Source organism: Phyllobates terribilis, unplaced genomic scaffold (genome assembly GCF_046119375.1).
Source record: "Phyllobates terribilis strain yellow unplaced genomic scaffold, ASM4611937v1 Scaffold_335__1_contigs__length_2066515, whole genome shotgun sequence".
NCBI lineage: Eukaryota > Metazoa > Chordata > Amphibia > Anura > Dendrobatidae > Phyllobates > Phyllobates terribilis.
In genome coordinates this window covers 650,989-670,074 of record NW_027363095.1, presented here as the reverse complement: position 1 = coordinate 670,074, position 19,086 = coordinate 650,989, and the positions used below count along the sequence as shown (strand labels likewise).

At 43.3% G+C, this 19,086-nt stretch overlaps 1 protein-coding gene across 1 annotated transcript; it reads right to left on the bottom strand.

The window, feature by feature from the left end:
• Positions 1 to 9,131: 9,131 nt before the first annotated feature.
• On the bottom strand, positions 9,132 to 17,704 carry LOC141221824 (uncharacterized). The gene is made up of 7 exons (XM_073666588.1): positions 17,578 to 17,704; positions 14,742 to 14,887; positions 14,433 to 14,612; positions 14,260 to 14,359; positions 14,079 to 14,176; positions 13,842 to 13,932; positions 9,132 to 11,024 (listed from the first exon to the last, which is right to left on the bottom strand). The coding sequence occupies exons 2-7, from the start codon at positions 14,817 to 14,819 to the stop codon at positions 10,003 to 10,005; spliced, it is 1,569 nt and encodes a 522-aa protein (XP_073522689.1). The 5' UTR covers positions 14,820 to 14,887; positions 17,578 to 17,704; the 3' UTR covers positions 9,132 to 10,002.
• Between the last annotated feature and the right edge of the window lie 1,382 nt (positions 17,705 to 19,086).

Genomic DNA, 19,086 nt, shown 5'->3' with positions numbered 1-19,086 from the left:
TATAGCTGCAAAGGATGAGAACATTGTTCTTCCACTGTACAAAGCACTGGTCAGACCACACTTGGAATACTGTGCTCAGTTATGGGCCCCAATATATAGAAAGGATATAAATGAGCTTGAAAAGGTACAAAGGAGGGCAACAAAATTAATAAGGGGAATGGAGGGACTGCAATACCCAGAGAGGTTGGCAAAACTAGGACTATTCAGCCTGGAAAAGAGAAGGTTGAGGGGGGACATAATAAATGTGTACAAATATGTTAGGGGACAGTATAGAGACCTTGCCCGGGATTTGTTCAAAAGGAGGGATATTACGGTAACAAGAGGGCATTCACTAAGACTGGAAGAGAAAAGGTTTCAGCACCAGCATAGGAAGGGGTTCTTTACGGTAAGAGCAGTGAGAATATGGAATTCACTGAGTGAGGAGACGGTAATGTCGGATTCACTAAACCAGTTCAAGCGGGGACTGGATGCTTTTCTAGATACCAGGCAGATTTCTGCATATACTTAAAAATAGAATAAAATAGTAGGTTGATACAGGGATTTATTCTGACTGCTGGTTTCAGAGTCGGGAGGGAATTTTTCCTCAGGTGAAGATTGGCTAAATCATTTGGGGTTTTTGCCCTCCTCTGGATCAACTTTAGCAATTACAGAACTAACAGGTCGAACTTGATGGACGCAAGTCTTTATTCGGCTTTACTAACTATGTAACTATGTAACTACTATGTAATGGATTAAGAGACTTAGAACTTTAAACCTAATGGATTAAATGTTGATTATAAGTTGAATGTAACTGTTTAGGGATGCTTGCTTGCCCATTTCCTCCTTGTGATTGTTTCTTAGTCATACATGATGTGGTTATTTTTTAGAATTCTTATTAATACCTATATTTTTTCCTTATTTTTCTTTATAGATCTACCACCACTGTCTTATGTTTGAGAACATGATTCATCCTTATTAAAATTGATAGTTTTCATCTAAAATGGCGCAATGTTTGTATACGAATATGATGATAAAAGATATGAATTGGGCTCCATGTGATAAATCCTTTATTTACAATGTACCGAGGGGTTGCTACACAATTATCTATGGGAGTATATGGACCAGTAGGTAATAATAGTAATAATTTTTTATTTTTATAGCGCCAACATATTCTGCAGCACTTTACAAATTTTAGGGGGGACTTATACAGACAATACAGAATAAGCATATCTCATATCGAAAGGAGTGAGGGCCCTGCTATCAAGCTTACAGTCTATGAGGTAGCCTGTGTAATGGGGGGGTTGAGACTGGTGCCCTTATGGCAGATCTGGGCAACGTGCGGCCCACGGGCCACATCTGGCTCTCTGGCTGTTCCAGTCCGGCCCGCGGACCGAGACAGCCGAAGGGCTGATAACAGTGGCCCACGGGCCGCACTGCACCGCACGCCGTCACCGCTCGCCGTCACTGCCCGCCTGCACACCGTCACCGCTGTCTCAATCCGTGGTCTCAATCCGCGGTGAATGCATTGGTGGAGGAGGGGCCGCCACTTCCCTCTTCCACCAATCAGCGTTAGAAACAGCTGACACAATGGCATCAGCCTGCACACTGTGGAGAGTCAGTGCATCAGAGACAGGAGCGTAGGGAAACGGGGAGTGAAGTAAGTATATGCTGGACACAGGGGGGGCTTTAATGCTGGACACAGGGACGGCTTTGCTTTGATGCTGGACACAGGGGGGCTTTAATGCTGGACACAAGAGATGCTTTAATGCTGGACACAGGGGGGGCTCTCATGCTGGACACAGGGGGGCTCTCATGCTGTACATAGTGGGGCTCTCATGCTGGACATAGTGGGGGGCTCTCATGCTGGACATAGTGGGGGGCTGTCATGCTGGACACAGGGGGGTCTCATGCTGGACACAGGGGGGGCTCTCATGCTGGACACAGGGGGGTCTCATGCTGGACACAGGGGGGACTCTCATGCTGGACACAGGGGGGACTCTCATGCTGGACACAGGGGGGACTCTCATGCTGGACACAGGGGGGACTCTCATGCTGGACACAGGGGGGGGCTCTCATGCTGGACGCAGGGGGGGGCTCATGCTGGACACAGGGGGGGCTCTCATGCTGGACACTAGGGAGGGCTGTCAGGCTGGACACAGGGGGGGCTCTCATGCTGGACATGGGGGGCTTTAATGCTAGACACTGGGGGGCTTTAATGCTGGACACTGGGGGGCTGTCATGCTGGACACTTGGAAGGGCTGTCATGCTGGACATGAGGAGGCTCTCGAGCTCTCATACTGGACATGGGGGGGTGGGTGGTGCACATGCTGGACTTGGGAGGGCTGTGTGGGGCTCATGCTGGACATGGGGGGCTGTGTATGGCTCATGCTGGACACGGGAGGGCTGTGTGGGGCTCATGCTGGACATAGGGGGCTGTGTGGGGCTCATGGTGGACACAGGTGAGCTGTGTGGTGCTCATGCTGGACACGGGAGGACTCTGTGGGGCACATACTGGACATGGGAGGGCTGTGTGGGGCTCATGCTGGACATGGGAGGCTGTGTGGGGCTGATGCTAGACATGGGGGGCTGTGTATGGCTCATGCTGGACACCGGAGGGCTGTGTGGGGCTCATGCTGGACATGGGGGGGCTGTGTGGAGCTCATGGTGGACACAGGAGAGCTGTGTGGTGCTCATGCTGGACACGGGAGGACTGTGTGTGGCTCATACTGGACATGGGGGGGGCTGTGTGGGGCTCATGCTGGACATGGGGGGGCTGTGTGGGGCTCATGCTGGACTTGGGGGCTGTGTGGGGCTCATGCTGGACATGGGGGGCTGTGTGGGGCTCATGCTGGACATGGGGGGGCTGTGTGGGGCTCATGCTGGACATGGGGGGCTTTGTGGGGCTCATGCTGGACATGGGGAGAGGTTGTGTGGGGCTCATGCTCATGTTAATATTAATATTGAGCAGAATTAATTTCAGCCTATTGGTTCGGCCCTCCCCAACAGTCACGGTCTCTCATGTGGCCCCTCGGGAAAATTAATTGCCCACCACTGCCTTATGGGTACCTTTCTCCCATCCCAGTAAGGCCACTGGGTTGCCATCCCCAGCTAATGAGGGGCGTTCCCATGCCTCTCAGGCATAAATATCTGTAACTCCTACCTTTAAATGAGTGTAAGACTCTGTCACAATGAGCACTGTAGTGCTGTGTCCCCTACAGCTGTATAATGTATATATATGCGTATTGCGCTCTGATGTAGCAAGATGTGGGCGAGCTGCCCTTAATAAACATGGATGCCCAGGTTATGAGTCTGCCTTTGACCGCAGAGTGGGACGTGTCTGCGCCTTCTCGCGTATGCGTGGTCAGTTTTGTATGGGTTTCTATCACGGCGCCGGCATTTCCGGTCTTTGGAACGCAATTGCACTCCAGAACCATTATATTACTTCCGGACATGCGCAATAGAGATAGCGGGGACGCCGAGATTTCGGCGCTTCTCATGTTTACATTATGGGGTGAGTCATGTGGCTTTTTAAATATGTACAGCTGGTGATCAATTACTAGTAGAAATGGTTTTTATAATGATGATCTGAACTTTTTTTGTCTCTTTAGCACTTATGCACTTTATATATTGCACATACAGTCATATGAAAAAGTTTGGGCACCCCTATTAATCTTAAGCTTAATGTTTTATAAAAATTGGTGTTTTTGCAACAGCTATTTCAGTTTGATATATGTAATAACTGTTGGACACAGTAATGTTTCTGCCTTGAAATGAGGTTTATTGTGCTAACAGAAAATGTGCAATCTGCATTCAAACAAAATTTGACCGGTGCATAAGTATGGGCACCCTTATCATTTTCTTGTTTTAAATACTCCTGCCTACTTTTTACTGACTTACTAAAGCACTTTTTTTGGTTTTGTAACCTCATTGAGCTTTGAACTTTATAGCCAGGTGTATGCAATCATGAGAAAAGCTACTTAAAGTGGCCACTTGCAAGTTGTTCTCCTGTTTGAATCTCCTCTGAAGAGTGGCATCATGGGCTCCTCAAAACAACTGTCAAATGATCTGAAAACAAAGATTATTCAACATAGTTGTTCAGGGGAAGGATACAAAAAGCTGTCTCAGAGATTTAACCTGTCAGTTTCCACTGTGAGGAACATAGTAAGGAAATGGAAGAACATAGGGACAGTTCTTGTTAAGGCCAGAAGTGTCAGGACAAGAAAAACATCAGAAAAGCAGAGAAGAAGAATGGTGAGATCAGTCAAGGACAATCCTCAGACCACCTCCAGAGAGCTGCAGCATCAACTTGCTGCAGATGGTGTCACTGTGCATCGGTCAACTATACAACGCACTTTGCACAAGGAGAAGCTGTATGGGAGAGTGATGCGAAAGAAGCCGTTTCTGCAAGTACGCACAAACAGAGTCGGCTGAGGTATGCAAAAGCACATTTGAAGAAGCCTATTTCTTTTTGGAAGAAGGTCCTGTGGACTGATGAAACCAAGATTGAGTTGTTTGGTCATACAAAAAGGCATTATGCATGGTGGCAAAAAAACACAGCATTCCAAGAAAAACACTTGCTACCCACAGTAAAATTTGGTGGAGGTTCCATCATGCTTTGGGGCTGTGTGGTCAATGCCGGCACTGGGAATCTTGTTAAAGTTGAGGGACGCATGGATTCCACTCAGTATCAGCAGATTCTTGGCAATAGTGTTCAAGAATCAGTGATAAAGTTGAAGTTACGCAGTGGATGGATCTTTCAGCAAGACAATGATCCAAAACACTGCTCCAAATCTACTCAGGCATTCATGCAGAGGAACAATTATAATGTTCTGGAATGGCCATCCCAGTCCCCAGACCTGAATATCATTGAACATCTGTGGGATCATTTGAAGAGGCTGTCCATGCTCGGCGACCATCAAACTTAACTGAACTGGAATTGTTTTGTAAAGAGGAATGGTCAAAAATACCTTCATCCAGGATCCAGGAACTCATTAAAAGCTACAGGAAGCGACTAGAGGCTGTTATTTTTGCAAAAGGAGGATCTACTAAATATTAATGTCACTTTTCTGGTGAGGTGCCCATACTTATGCACCTGTCAAATTTTGTTTGAATGCAGATTGCACATTTTCTGTTAGTACAATAAACCTCATTTCAAGGCAGAAACATTACTGTATCCAACAGTTATTACATATATCAAACTGAAATAGCTGTTGCAAAAACACCAATTTTTATAAAACATTAAGCTTAAGATTAATAGGGGTGCCCAAACTTTTTCATATGACTGTATTATATGAATCATGACAAATGATTTATTGATGGTATTTGTATCATATCTAAAATGTATATGCTATATTAATTACTGCCAATCAATTTGTGTGATTAAGCAGGCTTAAATACTCTGCACATTGCACTTTCACATTGCTTGAGAAAGGTCCACATCTTTGGACCAAAATGTTGCTACAGCCACATGGGCTATTAAAAGACAATTTTTTCATCATCCGTTTGTGTGCTGCCTCCATTCTCTTTTTGGATATCTATCTATCCATCCATATATCCATCTAGATATCTATCTATCCATATATCTATCTATCTATTATCTATCAGTCTATCAGTAGATGGATAGATAGTTATATAGATAGATAAGTAATAGATATATAGATGATAGATAGACTGCTAGATAGATAATAGATTAATAGATAAATGGATAATAGATACATAGTTTACAGGGGGACCCCAGAAAAAAAATTGAGGTAGGCTCCCGCTATAAAATCTAACCAGTAAAGGCAAAACAGACAGCTGTGGGCCGATATTAATAGCCAGGGAAGGGGCGATGGATACTAGCCCCCTCCGAGGCTAATAACATCAGCTCTCATCTGCCCCAGAAAAGGCGCATCCACAAGATGCGCCAAATCTGGCACTTAGCCTCCGCTGTTCCCACTGCCATGTAGCGATGGCAAGTGGGATAATAGGGTTGGGGTTCATGTCAGCCTTCTATTGGCAGTAAAGTGGTACCATGGCACTCCTATGTATGGTTCACAAGTAGGATCTAATCCCTTGAAAACTGTAGAAAATGACTTTTCACTCGTAGTGAATCAAAGAATATTATGAATATATTTATTTAAAGTGCTGCAATCCAACAAGTGAAGACATTTCAGTCAAGAGACCTTCATCAGTACAACAGATTGCACAAAATAAACCGTATAAACTAACGTTGTGGATAAGCAGTGAGCACTGCAATGGCGGGAACGTGCTTCAGCAGCATTGCAGCTTCCAGCTCACCCAACTGGTGTGCGATGTCACCACTAGTGTTGAGCGAGTATGTTCTGTTCCGAGTATTCTCAGGCCGAGCTCCGAGTATTTACAGCTGCTCGGTGATATGTTTGAATCGCTCCCGTGTGCATGATTTGCAACTGTTTGACAGCTTTATTACATGTGAAGAATGTGTAAGAAATAGACATTCCTTACATGTAGTAAAAATGTCAAACAGTTGCAAATCATGCACACGAGAGCGATTCAAACACATCACCGAGCAACTGTAAATACTCGGAGCTCGGCCCAAGCATACTTGGCGAAAGGGTTAATAGAACATACTCACTCAACCTTGCATATGTGGAGAAGGATTTGTGAGCTGCAGAGGGCAGTTGCTGAGTACCAGCTTCAACACGCCCGTCGATATTCAGGTCAGCCTCCGCACATAAGAGCTGATGAGTGGACATGGATGTCTGACATCTGTGCCATCCTCCAAAACTTTGAGGACTCCACCAAGATGGTGAGCGGCGATGATGCCATAATTAGCATCACCATCCCGCTTCTCTGTCTACTGAAATGCTCGCTGCTCACAATTAAAAAGGAGGCATTGCAGGCGGAGCACGATGAGATGGAGCAAGGAACTGTGCAGGGTGATGCCACACAACCAGCCTCATCTCAGTGCAGATTGGGTGATAATGAGGAGGAAAAGGAGGAGGAACAGGAGCTGGTTTCTTGCGCTACAGATGGTAATACCCACACAACATTCATATAGTCTGTTCAGCGTGGATGGCCTGAGGAGAGGGAGAATGAGGAGGAGGACCAGGAGGAGGCGGAGAACATGGACAGTCGTCCTTTTGGTCAGGACAGTGAAGTCTTGCCTGTTGGCAGTCTGGCACACATGGCTGAGTTTATGTTCCGCTGCCTTTCCCGTGACCCTTTACGTTGTATGCATTTTGGATGACAGTAATTACAGGTTGGCCACACTTCAAGGCCCACGCTACAAGGAGAATTTTCTAACTCTCCTTCCTGTGGCGGAGAGGTGTAATAGAATGTTGCAGTACCAGAAGGCCCTTGTTGAGGAATTATTAAAAAAATTGCTATCTGAAAACGCTGGGGGCAGAGGTCACAGTTCGTTGGACATCCAAGGAGTACAGGAGAGAGAGACACAAATCCAATCCAGCAGAGGCAGGGGAACAATGTCAAAGGGGTGGGACAGTTTTCTCAGACCCTCCCAGCGCCCAAGTCCTGATGCGCGGGGTACTCTGACAAAGGAGGAAACATTTTTGGAAGATGCTTAAGGAGTACCTTGCCGACCGTACCAACCTACTCCTTGATTCCTCTGTGCCTTATAATTATTGGGTATCCAAGCTGGACACGTGGCATGAACTTGCTCTCTACGCCTTGGAGGTCTTGGCCTGCCCTGCCGCTAACGTTTTGTCAGAGCGGGTTTTTAGTGCCGCCGGAGGCATTATAACTGATAGGCACATCTGTTTTTCAACTGAAAATGCTGACAGGCTACCTCTTATAAAAATGAACAAAAGCTGGATTGGGACGGACTTCTCAACACCACCGGATGATAGCAGTGTTTTTTTGAGGTCTACTCCCATGCACCTCTACACACCCAGACATGGGTATTCGCTTCCTGATTTTGTCCATTTTCTGTTGTCCTCCTCCTTCTCCACCACCATATCACCAGGTTGAACGTGATGCAACACCCACATAATTTTTCTTAAGGGTGTTGTTTATGATGCCCATAGGAACAATTTTTTTAATGAAGACCTCTACGTCTCTTTAAAGGGGTATTTGAGTGCGTCCAATTTTTGGCAGCCCTTGCAGTCACAGCATGGGCATTACCACTATAGCAGACCCACTCCTTAATAATGGGAACAACAAAGCATAGCCGGCTGATGGCCCTCTAACAATAGTGAGGGACGACTGCTGGCCCTCTAACAATAGTAAAGGCCGGCTGATGGCCTTGTAAAAATAGGCTTTGTGACTTTCACAGTCCCTCCTTCATAAATGAAACAGGATGTGTCTGATCATGTCTCACACACTACATGACCAGATAAGGTAGTAAAATGTTAAAATTACATTTACCGGTGAATATATTTTTCACCGTTGAAGGCAAAAAGTGAAAAACACATCAAAAACAGTACGTGTAAACATAGCCCAAGGTGTCGAGGAGCATTTTTGTTTTTAGTTATTTATTTTGCCTTATATACAAGTCATTACCCTAGAAAGAATGTTCCTTTACATTTTTTCCAGGAAAATCCATTTTGGCTTCATTTTTGTATGTTTTATTGTGAGTCTGTAAAAGTGACGTAATACTCTGACAACATTGTTCACAGCAGTGGCCCGGGAGTCAGAGATGCTCATGCTGTTCCCATATCATTTGAGCACTGTTCCCATCGATTTGACCAATTTTTAGGCCCCCTCCAGACCTCTGGGGGAGGGGGGGGGGGACCGCCAGAAAAATACTCGAGTTTCCCATTGACTTACATTGGGCTCGTTGCTCGGGTCGAGCGCCCAAGCATTATGATTTGCCTGACCCAAGCAATGAGCACCCGTCCATTTTATTGCTCGCTCATCAATAGGTTCTATACATCCCAACCCCCCTTCTTTTTTAATCCTCTGGTTCATTCACTCTTCTCCGTGGCACGCCAACATCACATCACTCACACAAATTTTGATACTTTGATTCTGTGACTTCTAGTCCGACTTACTTACTGATATTTTTACATCATGCTATATTTATTTTTGGATGAAACTTATCACATGCATTTTATTATTATTTTCTCAACTTCATTCATCTTATAAACAATATGTAATTATATATTTTGAAATCTTTTATCATTTCGTCTTAAATTATTTACAATGTTAAACTGCCCAAGATGAACTTTCACATATCATGTGTTATTTTCTGGCTCCACATTTTTTCAAATTCACCAGTGTATATACTGTATATGGCTGCGTTCTGTCACTTGGCATATGTTTATTTGTCATGAGTCGCTAGTATGCTACTTCAAAACGCTTAGACAATAAAAAAATATATATATTATTCTAGTGTGGATCTGGATTTACTGTTATCTACTAGCAGCACGGATTTTCCACTTTTCTTTCCTTTCCACATACTACTGGTTTGGGCCAGATCCTGGACCATCTGGGTCAAATTTGCCACGTGATCACAGAGTGTACAAACTGGATCCATTGGTGGGGAAAAAAAAGTATCGGCCAGACGTAATGTCACTCATGGACAGGCAGTGAGACACGGTAGTCAAACATTCTGAGGTCAGATACCAAGAAAGCACATAGAAAACTAAAGTGAAAAGACAAAGGTGAAGTCAAGTCATGATCTGAGGTCATAATACCAGGAAGATAGCGGATCAGAGCAAATAGGTTAGACAAAGAAATTGTCAGAACTACGTCCAAGGTCAGACAGCAAAGGATAAACAATCAGAGCATTGAAATACAAGACAAACCACTGAGCAGATGGTAAGTCTGGCAGAGGTCTGAGAATGACAGCTCAGCTAAGTAACTGGGTAATCACCTGGAACAGGGAACACCTGAAAGAAGCTCAGCACCTCTCAGACTCAGATTGGACAGCTGAGCTGTCCATCAAAGCATCGACAGCTGAGCACACCCCTGCACCAGAATGGACGACTGAGGTGTCAGTCACAGCATCCAAGACACTCTGAGCGGAGGAATGGTGACACTCTGATGTTTATTAAGCTGATGTTTATTAAGAGTTGATTATAGTGTAAAACATTTCCCACATTAAGAACATGAAAAAGGCTTCTCTCCTGCGTGACTGCTCTGGTGATTAAGAAGAGAGGATCTCTTCACAAAACATTTTCCACATTCTGAACAGGAAAAAGGCTTCTCCCCTGTGTGGGTTCTATGGTGGTTAACCAAACCTGATTTCTGGTTAAAACATTTCCCACATTCTGAACAGGAAAAAGGCTTCTCCCCTGTGTGGGTTCTCTGGTGCTTAATCAAATCTGATTTCTGGTTAAAACATTTCCCACATTCTGAACATGAATACGGCTTCTCCCCTGTGTGAGTTCTTTGGTGTAAAATAAGATTCCATTTATGGTTAAAATATTTCCCACATTCTGAACAGGAAAAAGTCTTCTCCCCTGTGTGGTTTCTCTGGTGACTAACAAAAACAGATTTCCGGTTAAAACATTTCCCACATTCTGAACAAGAAAATGGCTTCTCTCCTGTGTGAATTCTCTGGTGAATAACAAGATCTGATTTCTGTTTAAAACATTTCCCACATTCTGAACAGGAAAAAGGCTTCTCACATGTGTGACTTCTCTGGTGACTAACTAAATATGATTTCCATAAAAAACATTTTCCACATTCTGAACAAGAAAATGGCTTCGCAACTGTGTGGGTTCTCAGGTGACTAACAAGATCTGATTTCTGGTTAAGACTTTTCCTACACTTGGAAAAAGAACATCTATTCTCTTCTGTGTGGATTTTTTGATGTTTAAGAAAAGATTTTTCAAGGGGAAAACTATTTCCATATTCTGAATGTGATAATGGCTTCTTTGCTTTAGGAGCAGTTAGTTTTTTAATGCTTATTCTGTGACTTTGATTTTCCTTAGTAGTTGGTAATGAATCAGAAGACAGGACCTGTTTCATAGGATCAGATGACAAATCTTTGCTGTGAAGGGATGATGGTATATCTGGAATAATGGCATTCACTTCAATTGTATCCTGTGTGATCTCAAGATCATCTGATTTAAAAATTGAAGATGTCAGCTGTCCCTCTGATCTCCTGGTACAGTCATCTGCCAAGAATAAAACCAATTATTACTTTTGAATAAAATATCCTTGAGTTTTATATTTTTGAGCATTTCTACTTAAACTGTCTGTAAAAATTGCAAGTTATGTAGAAAACTGAATTATTCACCAAGACAATGACAGTTCACAGTCTAATAGAAAACCTCATAGCATGAACCAGTGGAGTGTGGTGTCCAACTGATTGTTCATTCTGCCTCCCAAATATGGAATAAAAAGCCACCAAACAATGTTATGTAGGCGAAAATAATACCAATAAAAACTTCTACTCATCTCACAAAAAACAAGTCCCCACTCAGGTCCATCATCTGTCAATGGAAAAACAGAGGTTTCCACATTATTAGTGGCTCAAAGGCTCTTGAAAAGCAACATGGCTTCCATAAACCAATCCAGCAAAATCCGCTCTCCCAAAGTTAGATCTCCCCTCACTTCTGAGCCTTGCAGTGTGTCCAAACCACATTTATCATCCATGTATTTGGCATTACTATAGTGAGAAGAACCCACTTAATTTACGGTGTATGTCTCCTGGAGCACAATCTGGGCACAATGTGTTGGGTAATAAAATGGCAAATGTGCAATTTTCACTCTCTAACATCCACTGCGTGCTAATTTACAGAAAGAGAATGTGGAGTCAAAATAGTCACTACTCCTATAGATTAATTCACTGATGGTTACAATTTCCAAAATGGAGTCACCTTGTGGGGATTTCTACTGCTCTGGTTTTCTGACATTTTGTCATATTAGGGCTTCTGTAAATGGTGTGTCCCATCTCCTTTGGGAACTACTCCTGCAACGTCTGCTTCTGTAACCAGGAGCCGCCTTATTCATTCTGCAGGCGGCGATGGTGATGGAAGAGACGTCGGAACCAGAAGCCCTGGGCGGTGCAGGCTCTGGTCAAGGTGCCTGGGACCTGTAGTACCATCCAGTCTGGCAGTATGGGTGTGTGCTGTCCAGCTGGAGTAATCTGCTCCCGGCTTCAGCCAATTTGGAAAGCACAGCACCCTACTAAAGCTGGAAGCATATTGCCGGAATCTGCCAGATCCAGCCTTGTTCTCCTCTGGTTCAGTCCTCTGTGCTCAGCTCCCGGCTTGTGTGTTTGCTTCCTATTGTGACCCCGGCCCGTTTACTGACTACTCTTGTGTCTTCTAATTTTGTATTTTCTCTGCCCTCCTGGTTCTGACCCGGCTACCAGACTATTCTTCTTCCCATCTCACAGCACAGAACAGCCTGTAAAGTTAGACCTTGGGCATTTGGAAGAGACAATGGAGACCTTCTTTTAAAGACTACCAGGGAGTTGCAGACTCACATAAGTGAGGCAGGACAATCCCACCCCAAATTATACAAAACGAGAAACTGTAAACAAATAGAATAAAAAAAAATATGCTACATCTCCAATAAGAACTTATGTATGAGGGGAGAGCTCCAACACTAAATGGGAGTTAAACTCATTTATGGTGGACCATTGGAGCTACTATGAGTCCTGACTATAAGAGTAGAGAAACTATTAGCGCCTCCATTTCAGGAGAGATTGTGCAGTAATCTGTATTCCTTAGGATTGAAAGCATAATGTAATTTATGACGTTGAGCAAATTCATGAAACCAGGGCTGGAGCCATGCCAGCACATCTCCTGCAGACGTGAATAAATGTATATTACAGCCATCAGCCACGCACAGCTTAGAGATATATCATGGCACAGGTGTAATGCTTTCTGTATAGTTTATCACAATCCTGTTTGAAGTTAGTTGGTTTTAAAAGAAACTGAAAAGTCAGGATAAAGGGAAACTCTGCTGTTATAGTACAGAAATTCACACTTGGCCTCACTGCACATTTAATGTTGTCGATCATAAAAGTGACGTTTGGCCAGAAAGACTGGACCACTGGTCTTGTAGGGACCATATGAGCACATTCAGCAGCACAGAAAGGAGAGAAGGTAGATTCATCCAATAAGATATCAGGGATCTAGGAAGCCAACAGCATCATTACCCTCCACTTTCTCTTAGAGGCCATTATAATTTTTCTTCAAGTGATTTTCTAACGTAGATCACACGGTCTTGATTGAAAATAAAGGCAAAATAGTCTAACATCAAACGCAAAACAACCCTTTTTCCTAAAAGATAATCTTTAATAATCACAACATGACACATACAACATGAAAAAAGTGCCCATAAAAAAAGTGATTTAGTGCAGGTAGGTTTTTTTTAGATCCAGTCATCCTGCAGAGAGCTCTCTCTCTGCAAAGTGATTTATGCATTTAAGGTTTTTTCAAATTGAAACCTCACACTAATATATTGCATATCCAGTGGCAAAAAAAATCTGTTTATCGCCTCTGGCGGGGGTGTGGGGGAAGGGACCGCATAGGGTTAGTATCTAAAAAAAAACTACCTGCACTAAGTCACTTTTTTATGGGCACTTTTTTCATGTTGTATGTGTCATGTTGTGATTATTAAAGATTATCTTTTAGGAAAAAGGGTTGTTTTGCGTTAGACGATTTTCTAACATGTCAGCATATTCTACATACGCTGTCATTTGGCTTTGTATTTTACTTACAGATGTGGGCAGGTAACGGTCAGCATCTTCTAATCCCAGGGGGTAGGTGGATCCTCCAGGTTGTAAGTTCTCTAGAAAAGGGCTTTCCCAATTCACAAAGTAATTTGAACATTTTCGGATGGAGGAGAATGTTGTGGTCTAGCGGTAAAATGGTGATCACACGATTGTGATACAACTGGACTACACCACCGATAAAGCAGCCACAGCCGGTGACTGAGAAGAATCTGTGACTTCTCTGCATTTAGTGGTTACTACTCACCTGGGTAGTCATATGTAGGAATCTCCTCTTTACACCGCTCATCACCCCTCACATATGTCTCTGTAGTATTAATATGGGTCAGATCTTCACCCTGAAACAAATATTGTAAAAGTCACAGACAGAAGGAGAAGTCCGATCTATGATCAGCTCTAATCCATCTCCAAAGTTCTCACACAAGACCTTCACAACCATTTATACATTATAGGTGAGATCTCATGATACCTTCTCTCCATGTACCTGATGATCCTGAGGAACATTGGGGTCTTCTTGTTTACAGTCCTGTGGAAGAAGAGGACGGGGACATCTCTCTGGTGTTGTCCTCTTACTGGATACATCTGGAGGAAACACATACAGGGACTGAATTCATTCTTTACATACAGATAATTACAGATCGTGTGTATTTAATCTTGTCTATTACCATCCATCATGACGTCCTTGTACAGATCTTTGTGTCCTTCTAAATACTCCCACTCCTCCATGGAGAAATAGACAGCGACATCCTGACACCTTATAGGAACCTGACACATACAATGATACTGTCACCCCCCGATCCCTTCATAGCGTTACTGTATAATTTCCCAGCAGTGTCACCTCTCCAGTCAGCAGCTCAATCATCTTGTAGGTGAGTTCTAGGATCTTCTGGTCATTGATGTCCTCATGTACCAGGGGGTGAGGTGGATATCCTGTGTTTGGACTCAGGGATCTTCCCCATCCCTCAGACACAGGGACCTGACAGTGCTCACTAGAGGTCTTCTTCACTACTGTGTAATCCTGGTTATGGAGAGACACATTAATAAATCTCACTCCAGACATTTCCAGAGTCCTCACCTCTCCAGTTCTGTCCATCTGTTATTCCCATAGATAAGAATGATGTAATGTGACATCATCAGAATCTCTCACCTCTCCAGTAAGTCGGAAGAGGATCTCTAGGGTGAGGTATAATATTTTCTCTGCCATCTTGTCTCTGTCCATATCCATCTTTGGTAAATCATGAAAATTCTCTTCTATAGAAGATCTTCACTGAGAGGATCTGATGTTGTAGAGACCTGAATGAGAAGAAGATGAGCCGATGTAACATCATAAAAACCCTGTGTAATAATACATTACTGGAGACAATGAGGAGGTTTATTATTTTACAGTATTTAGTTTTCTTCTTTACACTTAGTAATAAAACCTATATATTTTTGGCCACAGAAGACCAGCAGTTTCTTCCTCGGAATCTGCAGCTGAATAAGTTTCTCACGAGATGGTGGTTTGATGGTTATTACGAGATGGTTGTTTGTTCTCGGCCCGACCCTTTCACAACTCCTGTCTCCTAGTTTAATCGCAAGAGAAACACATAACGAGAACCTGGCTTACACCTCTGGGTTTTCACAAATGCGGCATTGATAAATGTCCACCATGTAAATATGCCGAACACAAGAAATAGATTTAATCACATTAAATAAAACATTTCATTACACAATGCATCACCTGCAGCAGTGAATTTGTAGTATATTGTATTCAGTGTCTGGAGTGTAATGTCAGATATGTCGGCTGCACCTCCCGTAAATAAGGCAGAGAATTAATGAGCACATAGGAGACCCCACTAATCCCGCGGCCATTAACCCCTCCAATGTTTCCACACATTTCCTAAGAGAACACAACGGTGACTTCAAGAACTTTCAGTTTTGTGGCATTGAAAGGGTAAATCGTTCAGGTGGAGGGGAGATGGCGGAGGAGCATTGCTGAACCGTGAAGCTTCCTGGACACTGAGGGTAAATCCATCGTACCGGAGGGTATAAAGAGAAGGACGGATCTGATCTTACATTACCAGACCGGTGAAGGGGCCATATTGTGATGACTGTAAGATGATTATGTTTCAGCGTTGTCTTTCTTTGTATCACATCTATTACATCTATTAATGCCGCCATTCATCCTGTGCACAGGAGCGGCTGCTCCAGAGACATTTACAGTGGTGTTCAAAAGTCCTGCATAGGCATAGGATAAATAAATTTTTCAAGTTTTAAACATTTTCTGTCAAATATCTTCGATGCTAATAGGACATATTATATATGGTTTTGTTCAGAATTCAATTTTGCATTCTCTCCCTGTAATATTTTTAGCTTTTGAAGCAGTTTTGCCTGAAATTATTGCAACAATATGGGAATTGAAAGCACAACTAAATATTGTACAGCTTCAGATTCAAAATTAGCCAATCACAGATGAGGTTCTTGTGACCAATCATAACCTGGATATGGCAGCCAATCACATTCCATTACATTGCATCACATCCGCTGCTTTGTTTGTTTTATCTGTTGGTCTATCTAGTGAATCATACTGTAGAGCTTTATGATGGGAGCCTTCAGATTTTTGTCAGCGGAGGATCGTGTGCGAGTTGTGGTGCTACATGAAGAGGGTTATACTGGCCCCCAGATCGCAAGGAAGGTCGGCTGTAATCAGAGTACAGTCGTAAGAATTTTGCAGAAACATAAGCAGCTTGGAATTACCCAGGACAGGCCCAGATCTAGTCAGCCCAGAAAGTCAACTAAAAGGGAGGATAGAGTACTGATAAGAACATCCCTTGCCAATCGAAAGCTCACCTCTGCTCAGCTTCTGCGAGAATGGCAAGAAAAGTGCAATATTGAGGTATCAACATCAACTGTTAGGAAGAGATGTTTGAAAGCAGGATTGAGAGGGTGCAAGGCCCGAAAGAAGCCATTGATGACAGCCATACAAAGACAAAGGCAAGAACTGTGGGCGTTGAAATATTCAAAATGGAGGAAGGAGGAGTGGGAAAAAGTGCTATTTAGTGATGAAAGCACTTTTTGCATTTTAGGAAATGATGGCAAGTCTTATGTGAGAAGGTTTCCACATGAAGAGTACAAGCCAGAGTGTTTGAGCTTCTCTGTGAAACATCCGATGAAAGTAATGGTCTGGGGCTGTATGGATGCCAGTGGTGTTGGAAGGCTTCATATTGTGGAGGGTATGGTTAATGCAAAAAAATACATAGACATCCTTAATAAGAAAATGCTGCCTTCTGCTCAACACCTGTTTTCAGGGGATTATATCTTCCAGGATGATAATGCTCCTTGTCACAGAGCTAAGACAGTAACGGAATGGAAAAAAAAGAACAAGGTGGCTACTATTGACTGGCCAGCCTAGTCCCCGGACCTCAATCCAATTGAAAATTTGTGGCACAAGGTATCAATAGAGATATCTAAAAAACAGCCAAGGACCAAGAGAGTTGATTGAGTCTCTGATACAGGCCTGGAACCACATCATCACTCTTGAACATCTGCAGAAGCTTGTTCACTCAATGCCACAGAGATGCAAGTTGGTGCTCAAGAGCAAAGGCTGGCCAATAAAGTATTAGAAGCTAAAGATGCACTCAAAAGGCCCTTTTCAGGACTCTGAATTAAATAAAATATAATAAATCTTAAAAAGTAAAATTTAAGTCTGTGTGAACTTGCATTGGAAGTTAATGAACTTAGAAACCTGTTCACCATTCTACACACTGTACTGGTGTAGGTATGGTTATGCTGTAAAAAAAATTATCAAAAATGCGCATACCATAACAATTTATACACTTCGGACATTCAAAAATGAGTATGGCATACAATGAGGGATTACAAAAACATATATGTTCCACCAGTTTCACTGTAGAGATGCAGAAGTATGAAATATATAGTTTTCTTCACGCCTATGCAGGACTTTTGAACACCACTTGTATATCCTGCTTGGGTTTCATTCTTACCTTTGGTTCTGGGTAAGAAGTATCACTCCGAAACGCGTCACCTCCACCTTAATTCTCTCTGGATTCTTTCCTCCAATGTTCTGATGACGTCCAATCATTATTGTGACACAAGGTTATAAAATGAAGGAATAAAAGTTTTAATGTTATTTGAGGTCCTGGATCGTCCCCTATGTGTGGACGGTTATCACTACTATCTACATTACTGTGCTGGAACTAGGAGAGAAATAATGGCGTTGTGTGAGGACTTCTCTGGGCTTCTGTCCTTCATCCTGCAGTCGTCTGAATGGATCTAATGTGGACGGGAACCAGCTAAGCCGCATTCTGTCCACAGCTGTTACCTCACTGTTCACACCACACAGAGACCCCAAAAGAGTCTCCGTGCTGAAGGGGTTAATGCCCCCTGCGCCCAGTAATGGGGGTCTCCACATACCTCCACCTGCAGAGCCGCCACCACATATATGGCTGCTCTGTGCGCACAGGAGCTGTGATGAGGTCACAGGAGGGGAGGAGTCAGGGGTCACATGATCAGGGGCCTCAGTGGATGCACAGTGTGAACTGTGCGGCTCCTGTACAGTGATATCCAGAGTGAAGACGCTACATGGAGACGTCTCCGCAGTCAGTGACATTTCCGGCATTATTTGCCCCTCACTACTGGCACAATTACCCCGCGCCGCCTTTTCTACAGTTTTATGTGAGGATGTAACGTGGGATTTTCTCTGCTTGGAGACAAATAGACGACACATGAGGTGATTATCACCAGTTACCTTGATAGACTATATTCAGAAGAGTCCGGCTAATGCTTCGTTCACATCAGCGGATTATAAATCGCTCTGATTTTCATCCCGAATAATTGGACAAGTATCATGCGAGTGTGAGATCTTTTTCTCGCCTGCATCCATATACAATGCGTTATTAACATCGTCTTTTACTGACTATAATCCTCTATGCAGCTTAAAGCTGGTTTACAAAATGAAGAAAAGAATCTTATATACAGATATCGATAGAAAGATATTAGAGATATGATAGATAACAGATAGATGTCCTGCAGATATATCATTTCACAACCCCCTATATATTATAAATTTGCATCCTTTAGAGCCTTTCATCTGGAACTAAAGGGAGTTGAGCCTTGTTTAACCTAATAAATAATTTAAAAAAAACAACATGGGGTCCCCCTATTTTTTTGTAACCAGCAAAGGTAAAGGAGACAGCTGAGAGCTGATATTATCAAGTTGGGAAGGTCCCTGGTTATTGGGCCCTCCCCAGCCTAAAAATACCAGCTCATAGCCACCCCAGAAGTGGCCCATCACATGAGATGCCCCAATTATGGATTTTTGCCTTTGCTCTTCCCTATTGCCCAGATGCATTGACAATTGATGTAAAGTATCTTGGGGTTAATGTCAGCTGTGGATTGTCAAAACTCACAGCTGGCATCAAACCCTGGTGATAGTAATGGAGAGGTGTCTATCAGACAACCCCATTACTGACCCAGTAATCAAAAATAAAAAC